Raw genomic sequence first — 19425 nt, 5'->3', positions numbered from 1 at the left:
CCTCCCGTGGACACATTAATTCGGGAAAACTGATAAGCCTTTTACTCAAGGGAAGGTCTTTTTGAATTTTAAAGAAACACTGACCACTTTGACAGTGAGCTCTAAGGTATTTTTAACTTCACTCTTCCTGAGTTCTTTGCAAGAAGGTGATCTTTCAAGAAAAAAAAAATAACTTCCCATTTAGCTTTCCATAAAATATATTTTGTTTTTATTAATATGACTTTTCCTCGGTTGCAGCAGTATTTAATTTACGATTTTAGAGCCAGACTCTCTCCACAGCTGTACTAGTCTGAAGCCAAATTAATTCTATTGTCATTAACAGATCTACTCCAGCGTATACTCATACAATTGGCAGCTGACTTTTCTGCACATCTTTAAAACTAGAGAAAATCTAGGACTCATATTTATGTCCCTGCAGGTTTATGGCTGACCAGGTCCATGGCACGTCGGAGTTCATAATGCTGTGGGTTGGCTTTGTTTTTTAAACGGACTGTTTCGTGCTCTCTCGGGTTGTAATACTAAGCCTAAAATACCCAAATGGAGCTATAGTAAGTTCCTATTAAACACACATTTTCTAGATGTCTAATCCCATTATCTAAGCCATATTTTGCACTTATCACTTTTGGCAGTCTTATCCCAGATTCTTAAATTAATAATTTATTTCTGTGATTATCCTGTATCCTTACATTAGCTTTAAGCAGACAGAAAAACTAGAAATGTTAAGAGTTGGTCTAAAATGATGCATTTTAGTCTCTCTTCTGGCCTCTGCCTTTCAAAAGTGAAAATCTTTTCCATATGAAAAGGTATACTTACTCTATGGGTTTGACAAGTGTCCTTTAGCCTATGAATGTAACATAAGCTTATTAGAAATTAGCTTTAAATTTTCATTGACTTAATTTCAAGTGAGTTGATAAGATTTTTATGTCAGGCTGTGCTTAAAAATTCTCTCTTTGACAGGAACCTTTAAGTATGGTTCCTGCTGATATAGGGCTAATTTTCAAAAATATGAATTATGAAGTTATATCAAAGACATCATTGATGTCCTGACATTAATTATGTCTGTGCTTTCCTTGGCAGATATCTAGGAGGCTCCAGATTCTCATCTAAGGGGGGGTTTAGCTGTGTTTGTCCTGTGCCAGTTTTAGGATATATTTCACCTTTCATGAAATCCGTTGGATTTTTGCCACTCATTCAGTGGGAGTTGGATCAGACCCTTAGACTATAATTAGAATCTGCAGTAAGCCTACTGCTAAACATAAGCATGCATGCAAATGATTGCAGTATTTGTCTTATAAATACAGAAGAGATACGAGTTCACTTATCTTCGTATTTATTTTTGGTTTTATTTTCACTTATTAAAGGACAGCTTTTAAAATTGTATGAAAAGATATAGCTTGGATGGCATCCTGGGTTATGCTAATTTAATGGCTTCTGAAAAATGAAATTTGATACTAGAGATATTCAACTATTTTCCATGTTAATATGGAGGCATTCTATATATAAGCCTGGCTGTGTGTGCAATACGTTCACCTATAAATAAATGTGGGCGAGAAGCAGTGAAAAAATTATTTGTGAACATTTCAGCAGACTAAATACTGAATGCTAGCATGCAGCGTGTGAAGGAAGAAAAGGGAAAGATAATTCAATAAACAGGCAGCGAGCTGAAATGTTGTATATATATGATACTGGTGAAAAGTGTTCTCAGTGACAAATGTTGTAAATATCTTCCTTCCCCTTCTGCACAAAGCAGAAAAGGTTGAATTTCACTCAGTGTTATTAAACACAAAGATCTCACACACGTTCTGTTGTACAACAGTTCTTGCTAAGCTGCATCCTTACCTCGTGGCTCAGGGGCTGGAACATTTAAAAGTCAGGAAAACAATCCATTTTTTCCCACTTACAGATTCCTCTCTCCTTTTTACTTGCTGATGGTCTTTCCCAAGTTCCTGTTCCTTCCTGGCCTGAAATCACGTCCAGAGTTTGAGAATTAGTAGGAAGGAAGCATCCTAAAGATGAAGGAAGACTGGGTAGGGCCTGACTCCTGTTGGTACATTTTCCTCCAGGATCTACCCTTTGTTAGCAGCAAGTTTTCTTCCTGCAGGAGTGCACCCTGGGGAATATCCAGTAGCAAAGGGAACCAGATGATCCTTAATTTTAGCAAACATTTTGACTTACTCAATTTCTTGCGAGGTAGGTCTCTTGCCTTTAAGCTATTATTGCATAAATTCCCTGAGTTGGATGATTCATATCTGGAGTTTTCTCTAGATAATTAAAAATAGGGGTAGGATTAGTGCTCCACAGAGGTGCATTAGGCTGTAAGTATATTACTTTCAGAAAAACACTTACATTAATGGGTGCATAAATCGCCTATGCAATGATGAGAAAAGAGACAATTTAGAATATTTCACTGACTGCGGGGAAAGGCTTATTCTTCATTATTTAGGACCAGATTGACGAGCTTTCATTTAGACTGATGGGCTCTTGCACACAGGAGTTGCCCCACTGAAGCCCACCAGTGAACAATGCTTAGCAAGGTAAATAAGGGCGCCACAGCTTCAGTCTGAAAAAAATAAAAATAAAAAATTTAGTTAGAAAAGCATTTTAAGAACGCCACAAAAGTTCACAGATGATGTTGCTGCTGTTATCTCTGTTGAATAGTTTCACTATATAAAAACAAAAATAGCTTGTTTGCAGACTGGATGAGCAGCCATCAATTCTTAATGTTTCCATTTAATTTTATGGGAGATCCCTTTATGTTTTCTTCTATCTGCTACCGTCCCCAAACAGATTTTCCAGTTCTTCAGCATCCTTAAAGCTGAGTTGTCATGAATCGTGCTGTGGGGTTTGCCTCAGGTAGGCATAAATATCACAATGCAAAAAAAATGATAGAAGAGCATCAAGGATTCTTTATGAACTCTCGTACATATGCTATCGTAACACCTTCTGAACAGCTGATCCAGAGCTAATCAGACATTTATTTCTTATGTCCTTATTGAATTTTCTTTTACTTTTTATAGACTGAAGCAGCAAAGGACTCACTTATGAAAGCATGCTGATCTAATCTCAAATACAAAGCTGATTTAAATAGAATTTATAGATGCAACATAAACGTAACAGCAATACGAGTACTGGGGAAAGAGAAGAGAATAAGGTTAAACAAAAGGTGAACACATGAATATAGAAATCAGCATCAGAAATAAAGGCACAAATTAGGAGGCCAAGGTGAGACTTGCAGGGGACCTCAGTGGATTCTGGCTCTGGAGTGACAGCTGTGTGCCTAGGACCCAGGGCTCATGCGCAGGAGGTGGCACAGCCACCAAAGGGGTCTCTGCAGGTGGCACTGACCTGCACGATGGAGAGAGGAGGGTCTGCGTTGGGTGAAGGAGCGGTCAACTCTTGAGATCCCACTCAGGGATGCATTCCCAGACCTCTTTCAATATGATCGAGTACTTAGTGCCCTTTCAGCGACTGCCTCTCTAAAATGGCCTTGCCATTACAATCGCAGCTATAATTGTGAGGCTGCTTGCTGCTATTGAAGCTGTGTTGCTACTGTTTTGGTTGTGCCGCTGTGTGCTGTGTCAACAGGCAGTCAAACCTCCGTTAGAGAGTTAGTGGTGCCAGAGACAAAAGCTACCAGGCATTCCAGATCAACGCCAAGCGTGACTCACCAAACTTGAGGCTTCCACAGCACTGCCTGCCTAAATCCGATGCCTGTTTGTGCATAAAAAGCAGTTCTTTCCAGAGCTATTCAAGTGCCAGAGATAAGAGATTATTATGACTTCATGTCATGTTGAAAGACAGGTGGAGGAGAGCACAGTGTTTGTGTTGGATTCAAATGTCTGCTGAAATCATTCCTGTCATTGCTAATTGATGTTGCATCTGTCTTTAGATTGTGATTATTGAAAAAAAAAAAAAGCTGAAGTTCTTATTCAGAGAAATAATTACAGTTGTACTCTAGTAGATACAAAATTAAAGTACATGGGGGGATGGGACCAACATCCTATAATTTATCAAATTCCTACATCCCTGGAAAATAATTAGATGCTGGGCAGCATGAAGGCCCTGCTGCAGAGGCTACTGTCAAGGGATAGCACTGGTCAAAAATAGGCCACAAGTTCTCATTTGTTCCTTCCATTTTTGCTCTTCTATTGTGTTTAGAGTATTAGTTTCCAACTATCTAGAGACAAGGCAGACAAACAATGGCAGACTTTATTAAGAGCTGGAGACATAATCCCCAAGCCCGAGTGCAATTGCACAAATAAACTGGAGAGAGAAGAAAGGGAATTCTGCTTATATCTGGCTTTCCGGAATTTCACCCTCCAAAGTCCTTCAGTGTGATATAGTTACAGACAGCACTAAATCTGCATTACTTTGACAAACTTTCATTGAAGCTATTTAAGATTATTAATGGAAGCAGTATGTGAAGCAGCTCGCCTAGAGATGCCTTATATCCTCGCTGTATAGCTGTCAGCTTTTTTTTCCTTTTTCTTTTTCTTGCTCCTCTGCACGCTGCCCCTGTGGATGCTAGGTGGAGCTTTCACAGTGCTGGTTGTGTATTTGAATACAAAGAACCAAACTTCTGGTGAAAATTTGTACCGTTCCATGCAAGCCAGACACAAATTTATATCGCATCAAGTCACTGGACACACATACCTCCAGCCACGTTGCCTTGGGAGATCACTGCACAACCCACTTGCTTCTCCCCTGGGAGGTCTGCACCAAAGACCTGCAAAATCATCCCGATGTCCCAGAGAGCAGTTGCTGACCTCTTGGTAGTAAACTGTCCTGAATAAGCCCATAAGGGGAAGCAGCTTGGAACAGCTCTCCCGTGTAGTTGTCCCTTAGAAAAGTGCAGTCGTGATTGCTCTGGTGGGTAAGGTCATGTTTTTCACAGCATACACAACAGCAATTCAAGCTTTTTGCAGTTTGCGCTGCCGCTTGTGCATGCAAAGGAAGAAGGTATGGCAGGTGGGAGTTAATTCCATGTACAGAGCAGTCAAAAGGACAGCAGAGGAAATCCTACCTGGGAGCAGCCAGCGTTTGCAATACCCCAAATCCATGCCAGGACATGGAAGATTTGGGGCTCCTGTTTCACAGGCTGGATAAAAAGCCGTAGCAGATTCTGCTCTTACCTCGGCTCTGGCTTACTGCACGATGTCCTTTGCCCATGTACAGTGGATAACTATAATTTTTGTAAGTTATGTGAATTTCACTTACCTTTCACTCCCAGAACATTGTTTAAGGAGGTCTTGGAAGTGTAATTTCATGCCAGTATCTGCAGTTGTGAACTACAGCCTCAGGCAGTAAGATGATTTCTTGGTATCTAGGCAATAGAGTTTATGTATAGAACTGCTTCCTGCAGCTTCAAGGACTTACTCTTCTGGTCGTTGTCTTTCTAATTTCTACATCATGCTTGTCAAACAAAGAATTTGTTCATGAGTTAGGACTCCATAGTTATAACATGAGATGATACTGAGATGTGTCAACTTCAGCCTTTTTATATATTTCTGGAAACTGACAACTAATTGCTTATCAGAAATGTTCATCAGCAAGTTCCTAAGCAAAGGTTAAAGTTTTACATTAAGGAGGCTTTCTGCTTCACTGACTCCGATTGTAAAGTAGCTGGGAGGGATGGACTCCCCCTTCATACGCTGTCAAGTTAGGGAATTGTAAAATTAAGGTGCTTTTTTTTTTAGCACAATTCCATAAGACATGCACGTCCAGATGCAATGTTAACTTCTCATTTACATTTGCAATTCAGTGTGAGAAGGAGCCTCCAAAAAATGAAATCTTCCATGAGAGCTGGAGTAATATAAAGTAATAAAAATTGACTGTGGCACCTTCTCAGTTGTCTTCCGAAAATTAATAAATAAATAAGTGCTGTAACGGGTATCAATGTCTTCTAGAAGGTTTCCGTTTTCCCCCTTTATGTTACAACAATCGGCTTCACAATGACTCATTGCCTTCGTTAGGAGCGAGAAGACATCCCTCATTATTCATTACGAAAGGAAGGACTTTGCTGCTGCAAAGAACAGCCGTGGCATTCTAATTCAGCTACCTTTCAAGAGAAGGAAGCCAATGTCATTCTTCCCCAAACTTTGCTGAAAGAGACAAGAAATAATGCTGTTTAATTGTCTCCATTTATAAATAGCCCATTCACAACAAGAACTGTATTTTCAATTCTGCAGTCAGGAGGAAAAGATGCTCATTTTTCTGCATTTGTGTTGGAATTTAATTTCTGGGAGCTTCTGGTGAGACTTTAAAAACTACAAATGATCACATATATATGCATGTATGAAATGCATTTATTTATTTACCATTTATTGTATTACTTTTTAATTACAGAGTACAGTAGATTCATTACATAGGTGTGCAGGCAAAGCGTTTACTGTTAAAGCAATCCAAGGATAGATTTGATTTCAAAGGGGAGTAGTGAAATTATTGTTTTTCTTCATTTTACTTATACAGATACTCTTTGTCTCTTTTTGCCCCCCCTTTGGTTCAGATATATTTAAGTATTAAGTGATTGAGCTTGTATTATGTTTTTACTATATTTTAATGTGATTTTTATTAAGTTTTACAGCACAGACCAGGCCTCTTTATAAATAAAGCTATGAACGTGTATTCCTAAAAACCCCATTTCAAACTGTACTTTTGCCAGGCTTGGTTAAGATTTTCTAGGAAGGGACATTATAATTGTGTGATTAATCTTCAGAAAAGGGAAATTTTAGCTCTGCAGTATTTCTTACTGTATTAGCTTCAGAGATTTATAAAACCAACTTGAAACTGCACTGTAAGTGTGTTTATAATGACTTCTAGCTGATTTAATAATCCTCAAAGTTTGGTGACTGTACAGATCACAGCTTCAGAAATATAGTCCATTACCTGTAGCGTCCAGATGAAGTTATCAGAGGTGTAGGAAATTACTTGATTGTATTTCTCCTTGGCGATGCGCTAATCCAGCCTCTGGCTGGGGCTCTTAGGGCCCTTGTCTGCATTTATCCCATTATGCAGTGGGGACATGTGCATGGATGATAAAGAACATCTTCATGTTGCAAGTCTAGCTAGGGCATGCATATGCCATCAAATCTTGGTGGAGCAGTTGTAAAGCGCCCGGTGTGGTAATGTTGTTAGGAAAATTTTCGAGCCAGCCTGGGATTCTTTTTTTCTGTTGTTATCAGCATCTCAGCATGCTCCTGCTAATGCCACTCCCTGCAGCTGGCGGTGCTTAATGTCTCTCTTAGCTCATGATCCTGCAAACCTTTTTCAATCCAAGGAGCCCTTGATCATGCAAATAGCTCTGCTAATTGCAGATATTGGTGCTGCCTTATCCCAGTGGAGTAAGAATCTCTTGAAGAAGTAGTGGTGTGCAGGATCAAATCCTTCGCTTGCCTTAATACGTGACAAGCCATGGCACCGGGTTGTTTTTGTAAGTCACCAGTTAAAACAAAACCAGTTGACACACTGCCAGAAGCCTCATGTTAAGCTTTCTGGCTGTGTGTTCCTTCCAGTGTTTCCGAGCTTTGCTTTTCATAATAATAAATATCAAACAACAACCCTGGGAATCCCTGGGAGCTGGATTGGCAGGTCTCGGTCTCTGTTTAACATGCAGATGATCAGCCTATGGCCACATATGGCCTCTTGCTAGATCAGAACTCGGTTCATTAACACAGAACTCGGAGAGCTCAGGGTGGATGTGGAGCATGTGTATAATAACCCAGAGCCCTGTGCCGTAAGCCGGGTAGTGAGCAAGGCACAACGTCGAGCTGAATTTGTACACGTTCAAGAATCCAAATACTAGACTTTTTTTTTTTTTTTTTTTCAGAGCCCTGATTTTTTATTTTTTTTTCCCAGTCTTCCAGTTCACAACAGCTAAGTAATCAGATTTCAATCAACTGCATATTTCCAGGCCAGTTATTTGAGATCCTTTGTGACTTTAAAGCAATTCCTGACCTTCATCTCTCGGATGACATGCAGAGCTTCCTGAGATGGTGCTAAGGATTGCACAGGAGCCCACTGACACCTGCAGAATTCACTTCTTTAGCATTTTCTTAATTTTCACTTTAATAAGCAGATAAAAGAATAGCTATTTCTTTTTCAGACTCCCTTGTTTGCTCTGTGATGTACTGTGAGGTGTCAATCCACCCATACATTTCTTTGATCAATGAGCAGAGTAAGCTGTGTGAAACCTAACGTGCACCTTTCTGTTCTCTAGGCATCCACTGTGACAATATCTGCAGCCAGGGCCGCTGGGGACCAAACTGCTCCATCTCCTGTAACTGTGAGAACGGGGGATCCTGCTCCCCAGAGGACGGCACCTGTGACTGTGCACCCGGATACAGAGGACCCTTGTGCCAGAGAAGTAAGATTTTCCGTAGACGTGTTGGAGGATGCAAAGCAGATAGAAACGCTGTTTTTGTGGCACTGGAGATACAGAGCCACAGGTTTCTGAGCTGCTTTAGCTCATGACTTGCTCAGGGTAAAAGCCCAAAAAATTCTTCTTGACCAAGAAGCCAAGACTCTGCTGTGTTGAGTGTTGCCTTCTGTTTCTTCTGGCCTTCCACAGCTCTTAGAGGTCACAGGTGACCTGAAAGAAGGAGCGACGATTTTGCATTCCAAACTTGGCAAGATTTGTGCAAGATCTGGTTTACAGTTGTGTCACACTAAACTGTAGGATACCTGCTAAGTAGAGTCAGCTCTGGCCCATCACATGATGACAAGTAGATGAGTTGGCTATCAAAATAACAAGGCAATGTTTTCTTATATGCCAGAAAAAGAAACACAGCAGCCTGAAATAGCTCCCGTCTGATGCTCTGCTGCTACATATTAAAATGTGTCAAGGAGATAAAAATCCTCTCATTTGCTTTATCTGGGAAACTGCATTTGCCCCTGAGGGACCCTTATCCACTGATCCAAACCAATGCAACCTTCTTCCTATGCAAACAAGAAATGGATTTGTCTTTCTTTCTTGCAGCAGCCCTTGTTCTTCCTGTAAGACATTCTCCATGCCCAGTTCATATATCCCTACTGATTTCACCAGTTACACTTGACACTAGCACACACTCGTCTCTAAAAATAATTTGTAGCTGACAGTTTTTATTTAAAGCCATTATTACACTGACCTCTAGCACTGCTGTAGTTAATGGCCTATAAGCATTTCCATTATAAACCCCAATTTCCAGGTGCTTCAGCATATCTATATAGCTGTAAAACCTCTCTCCAAGGCTGAAATGTGGTGCTCAGAGCTTCTGGGAATTGGGGAAGAAATTGTTTTACAAATTTGAAACCCTAAGAGTACAAAACCTCCAGAAGTTAATAGTTTCTGGCCTTTCTGAGATGAAAAAAACAGCTTAGTTTTATCAGCTCATGGCATGTAGTCTACAAGAGGCAAACCATGCCCCAGCTTGCAACTCCACTAATCAGGCTGTTCCCGGAGGACATTTGCTAAGAACTTAATGAAGAGAAATTCTCCTTCCCCCTGGGGTGACAGCAGAGGGGTTCTCTGGATGCTTCTGCTCTCTGCATTGCTGAAATGCCCCTCTGTGAAGATACAGCCAGGGAATTCAGCTTGTTCCCACCTTGTCTGCTGGATTTAAACTCGACTACCTCATGAAGAGGACATCTCTGTAGGCGAAGGTAGCTTTAGACTGCTAATTTTACTCTCAGAATCATTCCCGTTTCCCTCTTGGAAACTGATTTAGAAGCAGATTTCAGCCCATAAAGGGCAGTACAGAAGATGACACCCCTCCAGCTTGTTCTGTCTGTGTAATCAGGATTACATGAGACACCAGGATGGTTTACTGCTCTTAGACCTGCAAAAACGTCTCCAGGAATGATCCAGGTTGTTTTATAGCAAGTGCATCATCAACTAACCTGTCAGCCAAGTTCCAGCTGGAAATCTGCAGTAGTGTAAGAACCTGACACCCACTGTGAACATACCGACCAAGAGAAAAATTCTCATTCGGTGAAAAAATAGCGCAGACATGATATAGTAACCACTGAGGCAGAACTGGGTAATAGAGAGTCACAGGAGTAAAACCAAAAACATATAAAGGCATTTTTACTGTTACTTACTGCAATTTCATGTTTTTTTGTGCTTATCTGTAGCAGTGAATGTTTGGACAGCGGATGTTTTTTTCATTCTACGTGTGCTTAGAAGCTGCAATACTGATTTGTAAGAGATATTGGACCCTGATCTTGGCTCTTATGGACACACCTTATGGACAACTTCTATAATAATTTCAATCCAAGTTTTAAGCAAACTAAGCACACAGTTCATGGCAAGTTTGTTCAGCTATCCAGCGTGATTACTGATGCAAATTAGGTGATCTTGTATGCTGTTGCCATAATTACCATTTTTAGATTCTGTTCATCACTGCCGGATGCTGCTCCTGCAATGGCATGTATAAACTGAAGGTCCTAATTGAACACAGGTATTGCACCTAACGTGTTTAGAAAACAGCTTTTGACATAGTTGCTTAGAAGAAAAACATTGAGTTTCCTAATATTCCTTCCTTGATTTCTTAGCTTCATTTGCTAAGGAAACGGTATTCTGAATTTCTGCTGTCCGTGTATGTGTGTGAATTCTTGCCTGTCTTAAAAGCTTTGGAAGATGTTATCGAGTATTAACCATATCTGCCAGAGGGATATGAGGCATCAAATGTCGTAAACTCACATGTTTTGTGAAAGTTTAGCTGGAGAGGGCTAGAGAGACTCGAATTAGTCCTTTGAGAGAGAGAGGGTGCTGTGAGAGCTCAGCTGGGTTATAGAACAGCCATGCACTTACATGATGTAGGATGGTGTGAATGTTTGAATAGTTTTACTCAGAGATCACACTTTATTAGAGACAGGATAGTCTAACTGGCTTCATAATTTCTGCTGTTCGTGAAACTAGGTGACTTAGAAAATAGAAAATGTATTGGTTTGGGATTAAGACAGAGAGAGAATTCTAAAGCTCTCAGCAACGAGAAATCTTCTGCAAACCTGTGATGGTTTATTTTGTTCTGTCTTCAGTTTGTCCCCCTGGCTTCCACGGACACCACTGCAGCCAGCCATGCCCTCAGTGTGTGCACAGCAGCGGTCCCTGTCACCACGTGTCAGGACACTGTGACTGTTTGCCAGGATTCTTTGGCGCACTCTGCAACCAAGGTACTGAGCCCTGGATCCCCAAATGCCACCGTCTTTCCCAAGTTTCCGTGGCTGTGACTCTGCAGTAAGACTGATCATAATGTTTCTGCGTTTTTTCCCCTTGTTTCAGCAGTTTAGATCACAAGAATTCTTTACTTCAGAGGCAAAATGCAAATAGGTACTTAGTCACCCTTTTGTAAATGTGATGTGCTCCTGCTTTCATAAATAAAACAGGTCTGCTGCTCTGTGTTGAAATGAATATGGAATGAGACACCTGCTGTAAATATATCAGCCATCCAATGGTTTCATTTTCCTTTTCACTAAGCCTATCATATCCTAAATGTCGATTACACCTTCACACGCTTTTTCAGCAGGAGCAGTAGGTATTAGTTAAGGTACAGGACAGCTCAGTTACAGAAGACCAAACACCAAGTTAATGCATGCAACCTGATGTACGCCACCTAGGACCTGACTCTAGCAGCAGAAATCACATGCACCCAAACACAAGTGTAAGAAACAGAAAAATTGGCAATGAGGCAGTCAAAGAGTTCATTCTCACAGGCAAGAGTAGCTCCAACTCTCCCCAACGTGCCTCACTGTACCTTTTTCTGTACCTCTGAAAGTTACTCCACTTTTAACCACAGGTTCCATTTTCAGTCTTATCCTAAACCTGCTTGCAAAATCATTACAGTAGTCTGCAGAGTCTGAGCTATCGCATACCACTGGGGGTATTTTCTACACACAAATGTAAAAGAGATGATTCTTAATGGCTACTGCCCTTGTGAAGTCACCATCCTTGTAAAAATTGAACTGACATTTTTTAATAACCTGCTTTTCAGAAAGTTTGAAATAGCAGACAGTACTTATGCACAATCATTAAAAGATTAAATGTAACCATGTTTCCTTTTCCCTATGCTGTAGAGTCAACTAAACATTATACCAATTAATTTATTAAAATGAACATATTTCAGTGAATTTGTCCATTTTATGTGAAAAGTTAGCCAGATTTCAAAGCGTAAGCAGGACTAATTATCCTCTTAAGAAAATTCTATTTTATTTTTGCTCAGATGTTCAGCACTTCTGGTTTTACTTTGAAATGTTGATCTATCCAGCAAATTAATTTAAAAATATTCATGTCCTAATTAAAATCAATTTGTGTTGCAGTTTGTCATAATGAGTTAGCATGTAACTTTATTTTGGAGAAAGAAAAATGCTAATTAATGTTTTCCATTAGAAAAACGTGAAACAAAGATTTCACTTTTGAATTTTCATCTCCTTGTGCTGTCTCTTTTTCTGGCAGCAGGAATGTTCTCCCATCAGCAGCAGCACATGCATGCAAGGAGCTGTGTAACCTCCAAAACTGTCCAAGTTGACATGGTTGTACTAAGGATTTAAGCAGCACAAAGCTAAGCAGCTGTTTTATGAATATCTTTCCCAATCATGTAGCAAGATGGATTGATAATAACATGTTATTGCTGCTGCAACACACCTGACATCCCACAGAGACTTTCAGAGTCCCACTTCAGAGCTTTTATAGCTAATTAACATCGCTGCCTGCATTGTACAATCAGGTTGTTCCTGAAGAAGGCAGTATTAGTCCTTACCTTACAGCTTTGTTTAAAACGTTTGAAGCATTTTGAGAAGCGCTTGTATGTGGATCTCACAGCTTTACAAGAGAACAACCATTTTGGCAGGATAGCTTTTGTAATCCTTCTGTGCTGACATCCTGGAGGGCATCATGCTATTTCACTAAGACAAGAGGTGCTCACATGGTAGGAACCCCTCTGCTAGCTCTCACTGTGCCAAACTGAAGCATTTCTTTTATAAAATATGACCTGTTGCCTTTGTCAGAATCAGTGTTTGGACCACAAATCGTTTCCTAATTTGTTAGTATTCCACATTGCCGTGTAAATCAGCTCTTATTTTAAGTAAGCCTTTTGAGAACTGTTTTTTGTACAGATAAACAATCCAGACTTCATTTAAGTGATGTTATCCATCTCCATCTTAAAGATGCAATAAAAATATTGCACTGAACTGCTCTGTATAGAGCACTGGAAGTGAATAATGGTGCTAGCATATATGAAAATGCAGGCTGACATATCATTTTAGTTTTTGCTCTTTCCGTTTCTTTCCTTCTTTCTTTCTCTTTGTGTCCACATATTGTTCTTTTCATTGTGTCGTATAATGTGTTTAGTTTTATCTCTTTTCAGGAAGAGAACCATTCTGTTTAGCACATAATTTGAAAGCCAACTTTATCCACTCCTACAGATAAGTCTGCAGCTAGACTATACGCTATTGTTTTCTGCACCATTCTCAGGTTTCTGCCATAGTAAGAGTAGAAGATGGCATATTGTATAAAAGCAAATGAATCACAGCTCAGGATTTCAATCTGTGGCTGATTCACAGTCAGGATAGATCGAGGTCACCTGCAGAGACTGCACATGAGAAAGTGAGAGGGACTGAAGTGGTAAACCAGTTGCATAATTCAGGGAAGTGCCTTAATCACTTTTTTGACATCACTATTATTTACCGGGATACACGTCCAGTTCCATTTGTTACATTCTATCCAAAGATGGACTGTGTATTTTATCTTGTTTTGAAAATATATTTGTTTTTGTCAGGGAACACAGCCAATAGGAGCACAGAAATTACACATTTCATTCATTACCGAGCAGAGCTTTCCATCAACTTTAAAGTTAAAGATTTCCAATCGTTTGGTGTGAGGCTGAAGATATACCTATTAGTTTTATGTCACTGTGCTTAGGCTGCTACGAGATGATTCTGGAAAAAAAAAATCTCAGTTTCTTTTCTTCCAACTTCAGGAACAAGCAATGTGGGCCAGCAAGAACAGACCCTACTTTTGTAAAGATACAGCAGAAGTTTAACAACTCTCAGTCAAAAATATATAATCCGTTAAACCTTCATTAGCAACATAACTGAACAAGTACTACAGCAAAGTGGATAGATGCCTCTAACTATATTAGAATCATTTTCCAGCAGAAAAACCTATTTCAAGATGACTTTTTCATGTTTTTATGCTTGGGAAGTAAGCAAACACAATGGACTTGAATGCTTTCTTCTGCCTCTTCCTTATTTCCAGAAAAATTTGCCCATTTGTCTTCAGCAAAGAAAAATGTCATAATTATTTTTCTCTCTAATTGCTAAATGTTAAGTCCTGTGACTTCCAAATATTCATTATGAAGCAGCTTTCAGTGAACTGCCTTGTATTTCCAGTCTGTCCCAGTGGAAAATACGGGAAGAACTGTGATGAGGTCTGCCAGTGCACCGAGAACGGGACGTGCAATCCTATTGATGGATCATGTCAGTGTTTTCCAGGCTGGATAGGGAAGGACTGCTCTCAGAGTAAGCAAAGTGTTAATTTTCCTCTCTGCTTTAAAATAACATGCTTTCCTGTTTAGTGTTTTCTGAAAGTTAAAGGCAGATTCTAGGAAAATCCCTGAAGTATTACAGCAGCCAGTGCCTTATTCTCTTTATAGCGTATTTCTTTTAATTAATCTAAGTTAGCTTTGGCTTAGTTTATGCAGTTGGAATTTGCAGAAGCCGTTACTAGCTTCTATTACAGGAAAGGGAGGTCACAAGCTCTTATCAGAAAAGAAAGCTCCATGCTCCCTTTTAATTTCTAGCTGAATTCCCTTTTATTTATTTTTTGAAATCATTTTCTTTCAGCTATTACATTAGAAATTATTAACCTGTAAATGTTTTCATGTACTGAGCCCATAGAATTGAGAAATTAGGCAGCTGAAATATTTCTATTAAATGTAATTTAATTGTAAAAGTCAATGTGGGCTTGGAGGGATGGAGGATTTCTTCTCAAAAATTGCCCAGGTAGAAGATTGGCATTTGCTGATCCCAAAGTGTCATTTCCTGAGAGCATCCCTTAATTGAAGATAGATCACAGAGGGAAGCAATATCCTATCATTCAGAACTGTTACTTCATATTCAGGATACAACTAGCATATTAGACAGCATTCCAGAGTAAAATATATTAAACTTCAAGTGATAAAGTAGGAATCGGATAAAAACAGACGGCTGTAATTTTGCTTTTATTGTGTGTCTTCCACAGGCAGAATATTGCTGTCACTCAAGAAAGGAAAAAAAAAAAAAAGACAGAAAGCTGCACAGATTCCTCATTATATTTAGCCATGTAATTGGGAAATGACTGTTAGTTTCTGTTAACCTTGAAAATAGATGAGATTTTCTTACCAAGTGAGGCAGCCCAGTTGAGTAGCAACAACTGCCAGTTTAGAAGGCAGGAGGAAATGGTGATAGCTGCTTGGTATTTTGGACGAACAAAGCAGGAACATGCCTGTTTCCACAGTTACCTTCTTGTAAAGAAAGTATAAATCTCCCAACGTGAAGCTGGCCTTACACCAGGCTCCTGCGGACACCTGGCCTGTTGTACTGCAGTCCAGCACGGAGCTATTTCGGTCCCACCTCCCTCCGCACCAGTTAACCTGGGATGACCGAGGGATGGAGCCACAAAGGAGATAATTTTAGCTCCAGCTCCAGAGCCAGTTCTGGAGACATTAAAAGACCCTGCAGCTCTGACTTACAAAGGCTTTTTAAAAATATTTCTGGTTGCTTATAACATGAATACTTTAGGCCAAATCCCGTTCAGCTTTACATTGTGTGAGTTCAGTGACCTTTTGTTTGATTTACGTCACGGCAGGTTTTTTGCTATTCATTCTGGCTTTAGATATGTCTGTCATATGCCAGAAACTTGCATTTATCGTCAGAATTGGAGCCAATGGCATACATGGAAATAGGCATGGTTTCTGTACTTTCAGGTTTCCTGGGAACCATGCCTTATTAATTCATGTCTTTAATAGGAAGCAATGGAAAGTGCTTTTTAAAGCAAAAATATAGTTGTTATATTGAAGGGTTATCATCATTTGGATCTTTTAGTCTGGCACTAATAACTGTAACTTACTGCATTCATTTTTGGAGGGGAGGCTTAAAATAACTTCTGAAAATGTATTAATATTGTACTTGTAGAAATACATAATAGACCTGGAGATTTTAATTTAATATTATCCCCATCAACAAAAGCAATCTGATTTTGTGGATGGGAATTCATACTGAAATAAGTTTTCTTTACATTTTTACATAATTTGAGTAGTGCTCTACGTTTCAAATGAATGTGGTAATTTTAGCAGTTGATTGCATAGCAAAAGTAAACCACGAATAGCTGTGCTTTATTATGCAAGAATTCCTGAATATCAAAAAGAAAATTAAATTACCTCCATATCTTAAAACCCTGTCTAAATTGTCTCCACAGATAGCACCAGTAAGGCAGGGAGAGTCGCCAGAGCACTTAGCATAATGTAGTCTTGAGCGTCACCGTTTCAGTGGTTCTCAGTGCCCACACGTAGCACAGACCTGATGCTGCCACCCGACCTACATGGAGAAGAAGTCACTTGTGCCAGGGTTGGACAGTGCAGGTTTGCAACCTGGCTTTGTAAAGCAGTTGTTGGCTTGGGAGAACCAGTCATGGTCAGGGAATCGCTGCTGCAGTGATGCCAAGCTCCTCTATGCGATGTTCTGCCTTGCTGGTGTCTCACAGGTTCTCTCTTTATTGTGGTTCCTCCACAGCACTCAAGTAGTGTCATTGTTTTTTTGTCAGCTGACAAATGTTTCTTATTTTCATAGCTTGTCCCACAGGTTTTTGGGGCCCTGATTGCTTTCATTCATGCAACTGCCACAACGGAGCAATGTGCAGCCCTTACGATGGAGAATGTAGATGTACTCATGGTTGGACTGGGCTCTACTGCACTCAGCGTAAGCCTTTCAGAGACGCTATTTTGTCAAAGAATCTGTCAAAGTATGTGCTGCTACCTCGTGTCCCTTCCAAGTATTGCAGTCTTGGCTGTTAAACCACCTGCTTCATACATGCGAATAACTTTGTGTCACCCTGCGGAAAATGTCCTGAAGCTTTTCGAAGTTTTTTATACCTTTGGCACTCTGTAAAAGTGGAACCAATCATTTAGATTACTGGCTCAATGTCAGAACTTGTACAGTCCTTGCCCCTGCTTGTTAAAGCCCCAATATATGTTGTCTGCTTTAGGAAAGTGTTTGAGATTTCTCATCCTACCAAAGCGAAATTATCAGCACTGTACAAAAGAGGAGATCAGATTCTGGAGAGCCTTCTGAGAAGGCCCTTTCACTTGCAAGTAATTAATTGATCTCTGGCCTTTTAGAGAATTTTTGTCTAGCCATCTTCTTTCACTCCTTGAAAATGTAGTTTGTGTACATGGATCAGGTTTTCATTCTTCTGAAAGGCTTAAAAGGCAGTTCTGTAAGATACAGGAAACACTACTGTGAGAAAATTGGCTGCTGTGGTAGCTCTGCATTTAGATCATCAAATAAATGTCTTCAGATATACAGAGGCTGAAAATCCTTAGATTTATAGGCCTACCTATTTTGTGCTGTTAGCACATCTGGGTTTGTGTTTCAGCTTATTGCTTTCCTTATTCTGATTCCCGCCAGGTTGCCCAACTGCTTTTTATGGAAAAAACTGTGCCAATGTCTGTCAGTGTCAGAACGGAGCAGACTGTGACCACATCACCGGCCAGTGCACGTGCAGGACTGGATTTACAGGCAAACAATGTGAGCAAAGTAAGTTGCTGCGCGACTTCCCTTTCCATTCCTCTGTGGGGAGGGTAGGGGGGTCAGAATTCTTTGCAGAAACGAACTGAGGCTATGAACTGAGGGTGTCAGTAAGACCACAACCCCAGGCTCCTTGCATAATCCATGGGGAGAAGAAGGCACCTCTGGAAAGCCAGCCAGTTTAAGTGTAATGGAAAGTGGTGAATCCACTACAAATTAGGCCTTTCCATTCCCACCCTAAAGTTAGGTGAGATAAAAGCGAGTCACTGCACTCAGTGGATGTAGCCTTCCCAAACCTCTGGTACCTTATTAATGGAAAACCACAAACTGTATCACGCTCGTTGATGCTGTTGAGGGCAACAGCATTAAGTTTCCCTAGGCATGGAGGAAGACAGAAGAAAGACAGTTCAAAAAACGTCCTTCTGTTCTCTGAATACTGAAGAATATTGGAGTTTTCTTGCCAAAGCTGTTATGCTATAGATGTGGACCAAATAAAGATTCGTTTTACAATGAAAACAGGTCAAGGAAACAAAAGTTGTTTGTCATTTTTGGAAGGATTACATTTAACTTGAGTAGCGAGCAAGCGTTTAACAATGAACTTCAATTACCTTGCAAGGGAGCTTGCATATCTTACTGCAATTGTTGTCAATGTCTTGCTGGCATGTTTAGTACACTGTGCCAAATAGCTTCTTTTAAGGACAAAGATTTAAGGTAGTGGAAACTGTATGTGCTGTAGTTGAATAATTACTTGTTTGTCTGGTATAGTAAATCAAAAGAAAATTCTCACACACTTACTTGGATTCTAAATACAGGGTAAAATCCATCTCACCTTACCCTTGCATTCATTCCACAGCTTTATTTATTTATTTATTTTTGGCAGTGGGTTAATGCAGTAACATCCCTGCTAGCTTTGCAAGTGAAAAGCCTGCCTGAAAGCTTCTTCACTGAAGCTTGCTTCACAGGTCTTTGTGCATGCATTAGTACATATAACTAAACTTGCGAACATGGTTTCCATTTACAAATACTTAAATTCATCCAAGTATGTGTCTCAGGACCAAATTTGCATGCTCGTGTGGGGATTACATACGGCGCCACTGTAATTCTGTCAGTGGCCAATTTACTGTGAGTTTGTGTGCACCTCTACTGCAACCAGGAATAAAATAGGAAAGTAAAAAGTTTCATATAGAACTCTATCATAGTAGATGGTTTTATACAAAGAACAGCATTCATAATCTATAACCTTTGTACAAAGCCTGAGGTTTTATTTTCTATCCAAACTACCAATATATTCATTTATTTGCTTTTCTGCTACTTCATCTAAAAGTATTTCCGCATTAAGACTCCTTCCTCCTCAGAATCCTGCTGGATGGGCAGTCACATCCAGCACAATGAAATGCCTAAACACAGAGGCCGGCAACCTTAAGTAGGACCTGTAGCCTTAAGTTACAGGTTAACATCAGAATGTGCATTAACTGAAATAGTTTTGTTTTTCATAATTTGGGGTCCTGCATATGGAAGAAAGAAATACACCTCTAATACGTACTGCAAATCGTTATAAAGATGCAGGCTAATGCTCATTATTTAATATCAACATTTGCCTACTGGAAGTTACTTAGAGACTCGCACTGGGGAGGTGTTGTCACGCTGTGCAAAACATTTGTGGTGACACAA

At 39.9% G+C, this 19425-nt stretch overlaps 1 protein-coding gene across 6 annotated transcripts in view; it reads left to right on the top strand.

The window, feature by feature from the left end:
- MEGF11 (multiple EGF like domains 11) overlaps positions 1-19425 on the top strand; it is a 200296-nt gene that overhangs the window by 152438 nt on the left and 28433 nt on the right. For all 6 annotated transcript variants that reach the window (XM_035335633.1, XM_035335629.1, XM_035335630.1 and 3 more), the window contains exons 15-19: positions 8216-8362; positions 11014-11148; positions 14362-14490; positions 16798-16926; positions 17635-17763. In XM_035335633.1, the coding sequence (XP_035191524.1) occupies positions 8216-8362; positions 11014-11148; positions 14362-14490; positions 16798-16926; positions 17635-17763 (669 nt within the window). The remainder of the gene's footprint in view (positions 1-8215; positions 8363-11013; positions 11149-14361; positions 14491-16797; positions 16927-17634; positions 17764-19425) is intronic.

The sequence above is a fragment of the Oxyura jamaicensis genome, chromosome 10 (assembly GCF_011077185.1).
Source record: "Oxyura jamaicensis isolate SHBP4307 breed ruddy duck chromosome 10, BPBGC_Ojam_1.0, whole genome shotgun sequence".
Classification (NCBI taxonomy): domain Eukaryota; kingdom Metazoa; phylum Chordata; class Aves; order Anseriformes; family Anatidae; genus Oxyura; species Oxyura jamaicensis.
This window is presented reverse-complemented; position numbering and strand designations above follow the sequence as displayed.